This window comes from Peromyscus eremicus, chromosome 3 (assembly GCF_949786415.1).
Source record: "Peromyscus eremicus chromosome 3, PerEre_H2_v1, whole genome shotgun sequence".
In the NCBI taxonomy this organism is placed as follows: domain Eukaryota; kingdom Metazoa; phylum Chordata; class Mammalia; order Rodentia; family Cricetidae; genus Peromyscus; species Peromyscus eremicus.
The window spans coordinates 45673322-45682829 of record NC_081418.1 but is presented as its reverse complement, the minus strand read 5'-3'; the positions used below and the strand labels follow the sequence as shown (position 1 = coordinate 45682829).

The following is a 9508-nucleotide window of genomic DNA, read 5'->3' as shown; positions in this document are numbered from 1 at the left end:
AATTTTAAAAAAAGTATATAAAATTAGTAACCCTAGGGGCTGGAGAGATGGCTCAGTGGCTGCTCTTCCAGAGACCCTGGCTTCAATTCCCAGCACCCACATGGTGGTCCACAACCATCAGTAACTCCAGTTCCGGGGGAATCTGACACCCTCTTCTGGTCTCTGCAGGTACTGCATTCACATGGGGCACAGACATACATGCGAGCAAATACAGCCGTTTAAAACAAGTAGTAAGGCTATTTAGTCAGATAACATATTTTCAAATAGCACATCAGTAATGATAAAATAATGATGTTGTGTGGTGAGAGGACTGCTCATAAATTACTGAAGGCAAAAATATCTTAAAGCTCTGATAAACTCATTCTAGAAAGCCCCCTCTAAACTCAAACCTGGCTGCACACTGGAATCGCTCTGGAGACTTAACAAATGAGATACCCGAGCCTCCATCCCCAGACACCTTCATTTAATTGGCTTCAGACAGAGTCTGGACACTGGTGTTTTTCATGTTATGGAAAATCTGATACACAGAACAAGGTCAGCACCAGGGAGCCAGAGGCACAGGTACTGGGACAGAGACAACCCCATTTGAGTGCAGGGCATGGCGAACGGGGCATTCACAGGCTGGATTCCCACCTATAGCTCTACCAGGCAGTGGGATGGCATAGCAACCAATGCACCCATTTGGTGGGAAGCAGTCAAGGAAAGGTGACTATGTGAGTGTCGAGGCAGAGGGCAGCTGAGACGGACCCCGGAGCAGGGAGCGTGTGGCTTACTATGTACTTTTATGAAGGGGACTAAAGTTACCTTTCAAAGAGGCTTGATGCAATTGACCTGGAATGGTAGAAGAGACGGTGCTATGGGAAAAGACTCTGGAAAACAGCACATATTCAAGAGTGAGTTCTCTCAGGAGCCAGTGATACTTCCTTATGTTTTGAACAACTGTGGCTCTCTGGAAGCTAGTTTTGATTCAAGATGAAAAGCTAGAGAAGGAGAAACCTCAGATGAACTGTGATTGTTCCAAATGGACTAGGGAATAAAGGTTGTTTCCTTCACTTTGGGGTTTAAGCTTAAGTAATTGTACTTACCATGTGCTATGGTCAGACATGCCGGGAACTTACCCCCCAATGCGGAAGTGCTAGGATGTGGAGCCGACTGAGACGAGAGGAGACGGACAAGGCTCCGCCTTTGTGAATAAGTGGACATTGTCAGACACCAAGTTCTCTCCCTTGGCCCGGGCGAAAACGGTTCTGACAGCATCTAAAGTCATCAAGTTTTGCAATAGCAGGAAGTCCAGTGCCAACTGAGGCAGTGCTGACCAGGGATGCACCTTGAGGAGCCAGAGCAAGCAGCTGTGATTATGGTGGAGTTTCCTCAAGGTATCTGTGTACGGACGGTCTTTTTGTTCAAGGCAGGCAGGATAGTAAGGGAGAGTTCAGCAGTTGCCAAATTGCCAATTATGGACTGAAATTGATCCTCCCCCAATCAATATCTCTCATTACAGAAAGATGAACATCAGAAGGAGTGCTTATAACATGAACTTATGGATCTTACCATTAGCACTGACAGTGATTTGTTTGTTTGTTTGTTTTTGTTTTTCAAGGCAGGGTTTCTCTGTGTAACAGCCCTGGCTGTTCTGGAACTCGATTTGTAGACCAGGCTAGCCTTGAATTCATTGAGATCCTCCTGCTTTTGCCTTCAGAGTGCTGGGATTAAAGGCGTGCACCACCACCACCCAGCAACAATGATTTTTTTAAAATCAATGTGTAGCATCTTCCCAGCACCCCAGGAAGAGGTAGGTCTCCTCATGTACCTCAGTATCATCCTGGATGAGGTGAGGAGGAGTACCTCATTACTGATTTCCACATGGCTGGTTCCAATTCTGTGAAGAAAGGTCAGTGCTAGCTTTCCACAAGATCTCTCAGGGTTCTGATCTCATCTGTGGGTTAGTAATTTGATAGGCTATCAGAAAGTGATAGACACTTAGTAGGTAAGACTTAGTAGAAAGGATTAGGTCCTTGGAAGAACACTCTTCAAGACTGTATCTTGTCCCTGGGCCTTTCCCTTCTCTCTGCTTGCTGGTGACCTTGAGGTGAACAACCTCCTTTCCCTCAGCCCCGGTAGCAGCAGAATTCTGTCTTGCCTCAGGGCAAAAACAGCGGAACCAGATAACCATGGTGTGGAATGGAAATCGAAACAAATCCTTCCTCCTCTAAATGTTTACCTCGGGTATTTTGTCACAGTGGCTGAAAGCTAACTAAAAGAGAGTTTAATCTGCTCTAGTTTGGAGTAAATTAAAGCAGGTAGAAGAAGGGAACCAATGGTAAATCATGTTGAAGCTGAGTTTCTGTTTTGGAGAAGGTTATTGGCAGAGCTAATGTTTTAAGATGGGGATGTCATCAGATAATAAAAATAATCAACAATAACCACAGTATTCTGCAAAGGGTTTTGGTCCCACTCGTTATCAATACATGGCAAAAAGACCACTTACCAATCCAGAAGGATGTATTTTGACATTTTCATAGTGAGGTTGCCTTGTGGGCACATATTAACTGACAACCAGCTTTAAATACTCAATATTATTTTCCTGCAAAAACCATGGAGTGAAATCACAAGGATAATGTAAGTTTTTAAAAAATATTTCTAATAACAAGCAGTACCTAATTAGTCTGGAAAGGATGAAATAAAATAATTACGATTTTTTTATTCCTTAGTGGTACTAAAGAGCTCCCCAAATTATATTGATTAATTCTTTTGAGAGGTACAGTTGATACCATGTTAGTCACAAGTTAAATGGTATTCTACCCTGTTTTCATAATTAGAATAAAAAACTTAATATTTTGAGTGCATCATCATAGTCATGAAAATCTGAACCATACAACCCCAGTTGGATATACCCAAAGGTCACACTGTGCATAAAATGAAAAAATGTTGGGAGATTTTGGTATCTTAGATCTCAGAACAGGAAACAGCTGAGGAAATCAGTTGTGGGAAGAGAAAAACTCAAATGACATTTTTCAAGTTAAGAATAACTTAACATCGCAAACAAAAAATAATATACAAAAGATGCTCTTCAGAGAATCACAATTTAAATTGATGGAGAGATTTAGACTCTTTCTTCAGTCATGAGTTGGTTACATGAGAAACAGCTGAGATCCACGGCTGTATAAGATGGAAGGAAGGACCAGACTTTGTTAGAACAAGGTTTCCATTTTTCATGGATCAATGTCAGTAGTGCTGGTCTATTTGCAAAGATCAGCGCTTACAGTGCCAGTCTATCTGCGGCCATGTGGTATTGGAGGAAGGGTAGGTTTGGTGTTGGCACCCGGGTTACTTATTGGAGCTGCAGAGAACTTTTTGTGCTGGGTAAATAGTTTTTCCTGTGCAGATGCTGGTATGTGCATCACTGTAAAACATCAAAAGAAAAGATAGTATATGCCATGAATCCGTTGAAATAGAAGAAAATAAGTTTAGAATTCCTTCACCGCCATCCTAAGATCAGGCAGGAGGCAGACATCTCATGCACACAGTTGGACAGGATTGTACAGAATTGCCCAGTGACCAGAAGCTTTTGGGAAGAGGAGGCGGCATTGGGGGTTTTAATGAGGGTATCATGCATGTGAGGTAAGGGATCTACCACAGTTGGTTTTTAAATTTTTATTTATTTTAATTCTTTTAAGATTTTCTTGGAACTATTTCCTACTGACAGAACTAGGAAAAGAGGAGAGTCACCACCTTCAATTGTGGTCCATAGGCTCTACCAGGCTCCAGTGGATAGTTCCAATCCATCAATCACACAAATGGCTCTGGTTAAACTAACCACATCACAAAACAAAACCAAAGTCATGGATTTGGGAAGGGGACAGGTAGGGAGCTAGAGGTGAGAGCGAGATGAGAGAGCAGTCAGCTGGCCTAGTCTTTCTTCTCCTTCCTGGATGGACTCAGAGATGAAGATGTCTACTTTTGATTGGCAGGTCCCTGCCTTAGTCTTTCCTTCCTTTTGGTAACACCAGCCACTGTGTCCTCATGGCCAAGCAAACTATGACCTCTAAGTTCTTTTGAGATCCTCTAATCACTCATGAGCAGGGGTTCAGGCAGAGCATTCCCTTTCTGTCCCCAGGCAGAACATCTCCCAGGGGCTGTACGTGGATCCTTCCTTCCTACCCTCCAGGTTCTAGGGAATTCTGCCAACTTAAGCGTTCCTGTATCAGTGATTCAGGAAGTGCCCCCTTCCATCCTGACTTTGGGGCCTTCCCATTCTTACCTGTAGCCCTTGAGTTTCTTCACACTGCTTAAGGGCTTTACTCAGTGTTACTGGTGAACATGGCCACACACCCCTTGGGGGAAAGGGCAATGGCCATTCTGTCTTTGCATGAATTTGCACACTCACATGTGTGTTAAGAGCAAGAGAGAGAGTGAAGGGGAAGACTGGGCCAGACCCTTCAACCCTGGCCCCGTCAGAATCCTGCCAACCAACCCCCTCCTACACAGGAGACTGGAGAGCAGTTTGAAACACTCTGTGCTTCCCTTCGCTTTTACTAGACGGAGTCACCACAGATGTCCCCATGTTTTCTGGTCCAGACCCAGGTAAGCATCCTAGTGGCTTCTACTCTAAGTTACTAAGTGCCCAAGGGTGAACTTCCAACCATTCAGAGCTCTGTTTCTCATCTGTAACAGTAAGGCAGAAAACTTAAGGAGCCTCTGACTTGAAACAGTCATGTACCTTCTAATCATTGGGAAGGGGCAGAAGAGCGAGAAGCATAATTATGGTAGTATATATAGACCTCACATAGAACGATGCATACCTTTTAAAGCCCTGTCTACTTCGTCACTTGCTGCTGATCCTGGGCGTGAAGAAGCCCCTCCCTCTGGGAGTTGAAAAGGAATTTCTTTGGCCCACGGACAAGCGTGAAATAATGTAGAGTATCTCATAGAAATATAGGGATCCTTGCTAAAGAAAACATGAAAAATGAAGATGGTTTTGAGATTCAAAACTCCTAATGGTCATAAAATTTACACCCACGACTTTATGGGTTACTTTTGTCAAGTAAGGTCAGTAGTTGACAAATGTACCTCCACTGACCCAGTTCTAAGCAGGGTCTGCGGCAGGTGACCTGGCTTCATGTGTGCTAAGTACTGTATGTAACAGCAAACACTCCTTATCCATTGTGCAAGCATAATGCAGGGCCTGCAAAGGGTGAAGCATGGATGTAACTGCAGGTGTGTAAAACAAGATGAGCAAGTGTAGAGCCTAGGTCTAGGAGTTCAGAAACAAGTGCGGTTGTTTTGAATTCGTGTGTGTTTGTGTGTGTGCATGTGCAGGTGTGTCCATATGGGTATGTGGGTATGAGAAGTAAGTTTATGTTTTTATATAATATCAATCCATGGTGTTTTGATAGCAGTCTCAGTAGATGAAGACAGGATCAGCTCCCACAAGTGAGATAACCGGCCCCATAGTAAATACAGTTTTTCGGGTTCTGGTGTAAGCATCTGTGCTGCTTAGTGCACACCAACTAGAGTCACCTGTGAAAAGGGAACAACAATTTGTCTCCATCGGATTGGTATGTGGCATGTCTATGGGGGCAATTTCTTGATTAAGGACTGATGTCCACTGAGGGCAGGGCCATCCTTGGGCTGGTGGTCCTGGGCTGTATAAGAAAGCAATCTGGTCAGCCATGGGGAGCAAGCCTGTAAGCGGTACCCTTCCATGGCTTCTGCTTCAGCTCCTGTCTGTGTCCAGGCTGCTGCCCTGCCCTCCTTCAGCTAGGGACTGCCACCTGGATGTGAGGCCGACGGAAGCCCTTTCCTTCCTTCCCGAGCTGCCTTTTGTCCGGGGGTTACCACAGGGACAAAGAGGCGAACTAAGACGATTTCCAGCTGACTTTCAAGAGGCTGCACATTTCTTTTTCCCCAGCAAAATCGAGGCCCTCTCACAGCATCTCTGTCTTTGCTCTGCTTTAAGAATAATTAATAAGAGGCTTTGTTAACTCGCCGAGCAGGGAGTGCTCCATTACTTGAAACTGCTTTCCAATTACAAGCAAGATTGAGCACTGTCCCTCTTATGTATTCATCAGCCCCAAGCCCACTCCCTTTGTAAACGGGGCGCAACTTTGCTTTCTTATTCCTTGAGGACGTCAGTACTTTTTCCAATCACTTTGTGCGGACTCCTTATTAATCTTGAATGTTCCTAAGTAATCAAAACATTTTCTGTCTCCTCATCTATATTTTTTCAGCTCTCCAACAGCCTTTTAGTAACATTCAAATTCATGTTTCAGTGTGTGTGTGAGAGAGAGCACATGGATGTGCATGCATGAGCTGCAGAGCTTATGTGGAAGTCAGAGAACAACTTTGTGGGGTTGTTTTCCACCTTTCACCTTTCTGGGGGTTCTGAGGGTCAAACTCAGGTCATTAGCCTTGCACAACAAGAGCTTTGCCTGCTAAGCCATCTTCCCGGCATTTAACTCTTTTTAAAAACGTGTGTGTGTGTGTGTGTGTGTGTGTGTGCGTGTGTGTGTGTGTGTGTGTGTGTGTGTTTGGGTGCTGGCGATCCAAATTCAGGTCCTCATGCCTGTGTGGCAAGCACTTTACCCACTAGGCCACCTCCCTAGCCCTCTCTAAATGAAATCCGATGCAACCTGTCCTATGCAGCATTTGTACTGCCTTTTGACATATTAGAACATTAGGACCTTGAAATGGCCTTTTAAATGTCAGCCACCAGTCGAAGATGCATTCACTAGTCAGGGATGTTAGCTGCAAATTACAGGTACCGATCTGGCTCACTCTGATATTAAAGAGGATGTTATTGAAAAGCTATTGGATGACTTCAGAATCAGTGGAAACCATGAGAACCGCATTAAATACTGGACAAGGACAAAGGTAAGCCAGGAGTCAAGGTCACAGCTGAGTCACAGCAGGACGAGACTACAGGCTATCACCCTCTGCTCCACCAGAAGAGATACTTGTGGCACTGTCGGGTTCTGGTTTCATCTGCTGCTGGATGGACTGTCTCCACCTGCTCTGCCTTATTGTGTCCCTCCCTCAAAATGCAAGGAAGTTCCCACTGTGCCACGTGCTCACTGCAGGATCTGCTCCTCGAGCATCATAGCCACAGGCGGACCTGCTTGCTGCACAGTTTCAGAATTTCTCTGCAGCTTGCACATGAAAACCACCATTTTAACAAACCTACAGAAAATAACTGTTCCAATCCAACTAACCTCATTTCAGGGTAGGGTCCAAAGGGGATTTTAGTGTGATCTTCACAGAGCTCAAAATTTTTCTGTATTTCCTCTAATGTCGTAAAGTACTGCAGGCCACTGACTGTAGGTATTGGTACCGGACCCCTGCAAGCAGAAAGAATTCTATAGTGCTGTCAAGTATGCACACGTTCAAAATCTAAACACTGACCGTTGTATCCACAGAACTACAAATGCCAATGGAATCTACTTGAAATCGCTCACTTCAGAACTTGCCCTGGATGGTGGCATCATTGCAGCCCAACTTGAAGGTGAAATGCACATATATTGTTGGAAACATTCCTCATCCATTAAACTACTGATATTGGCAAATTACCTCCCTTGCAAATTGTGTGTACTCCATTATAACCCTAGTCCATTTAGGTCTAACCACATAGCAATATACCAATTGCTAGAAAAATTGAAATAGATATTTCCCTATTTCATTTATAATCTAATTCTTTGAAATGGTCTTCAGGTAAAACATTTCTGAAAATTCTAATATTATATTCTGAATTAAATACTAGTTATGAAATATTGTTTTTCATCTATTCAAATGTGTAGGATTTATATGCTTGCTCCCTCAGATTGTCTTGAAAGAAAAATAATCATTAACTAGGCATAAACCCTGCTGCATTCACCTCGGCCTTGCTAGAGATGCTATGTACACAGCAACCAAACTCCACTGAAATGCACATAAGTTCCCAGCACCCATCTGCCTGTGATGGTCCATTTGGACCATATTTAAAACTACTTAAGCTCTCTGATCATGGGTGTGATGGCTTCCAATGCAGTGGGGGCACTATCTTCTGGCTACCACCTGCCCAAAACCCCAGCAGAACTTTATATATAAATACAGCCTTGTATTTTGAATAGGACTACCCAAAGATAACCTAGTATGGAGAAAATTAATTATACTTTCTTTGATGTTATAGCAAATAGACAAAAGTTTAATTTCATTTATACTGACTAAAGATTCCAACATGTATCACAGATAAAAGAGGCAACACAGAGAAAACTTCAAATGGCTTTTAAGATTCAGCTTCCTGGGTCTTTGCATTCTTAACTTCCCTAAAAAGCAGTTTTGAATGCTATATTTGAGATTTGGTTATTGATCTTAGCAATTTAAAAAAATCTGGGACTTTCTCCATTTCATTACTCAAACATTCTACACTTGATTTCAGCCAAAAGGCCAAGACATGGTCATTACTCAAATATTCTAAAAGGTCACATAGTAGAATTCCTAACACTGAAACCCATGACATTAATGAGAAAATAACAAGAAATATATAACCAGCTCATGATTTGGTTATTTTGAGTAAAACCTAACAAGGCTGAGTGTGCCTTTTCATACATAGTAATTAATTGAACAATAAGTATCACAGCCAGTAATATCTATGATGCTCTCACTATGTGGCAGGCACTAAGTAAAACATTTTATACTCAAGACCAAAAATCCATGGATTAATAAAGACACTGTGGCCCTCACACTTCTGGGATTTATGGCCTAGTATGGAAAGGAGAACTGAACAAAAAACCCCACAAATAATGACCATTGTTTGGACAGCGCAGACAGACAAGTACAGGGAACTGAACAGGATGTAACCAACCTTCAGTCATGAACAGCCTTGGTACAGGTGGACACTTACATTCAAACACAACTAGAAATGTCGCTTTGTTTTCAGTCAGGAAAAAAAAACATCAATTCCAGTAGCTATAGGCATAGTGTGCCTCTTTAAACAATAATACATAAATGAAGATCTACAGCTTTCAGACAGAGTTTAATATGGACCACAAGCATCCATTTGGGTGCAGAGATCTCTGCCTATATTGATGATTGAGGGTTCATTTGGTGTATGCAGACACTGGAACATCAATCTAAGATGGCTCGGGCATCAGCCAGTGTGATAAATCACTACCTTTGAAACAGGAGTGTGTGACCACGGGGTGTCTTTCCCATGAGTGCCTGCCGGGCTGTCTCATGCTGTCTTTGGAGAGAATCTCTTTCCTAGGCAAGATACATGATCAGAAAATTAATGTGGAAAAGATGTCAGATGATTAAAATTGCCATAATCATTTTCTCCTTACTAGAGATTTCCAAATACACGAAGGGAAAAAGGGGGCAGGGCAGATAGGCATAAAAAACAACTGATATTTATTTAGTGGAAAGGCAGAAACAAATTTTATAAATAAGCCAAATACTTTTCAGACACTAAAATATAATAGGGAAATTTTATTTGACCAATAATAATGCCAAGGTCTTTAACTTGTAATTTACT

The 9508-nt window shown here is 42.8% G+C and overlaps 1 protein-coding gene across 1 annotated transcript in view; it reads right to left on the bottom strand.

The window, feature by feature from the left end:
* Nucleotides 1-3069: 3069 nt before the first annotated feature.
* The window catches only part of Lrguk (leucine rich repeats and guanylate kinase domain containing), a 110726-nt gene continuing 104287 nt past the window's right edge, over nt 3070-9508 (bottom strand). The window contains exons 17-20 of the mRNA XM_059257537.1: nt 9149-9237; nt 7212-7337; nt 4803-4948; nt 3070-3403 (exon numbers count right to left, since the gene is read on the bottom strand). Of these exons, the coding sequence (XP_059113520.1) occupies nt 3273-3403; nt 4803-4948; nt 7212-7337; nt 9149-9237 (492 nt within the window). The 3' untranslated portion in view covers nt 3070-3272. The remainder of the gene's footprint in view (nt 3404-4802; nt 4949-7211; nt 7338-9148; nt 9238-9508) is intronic.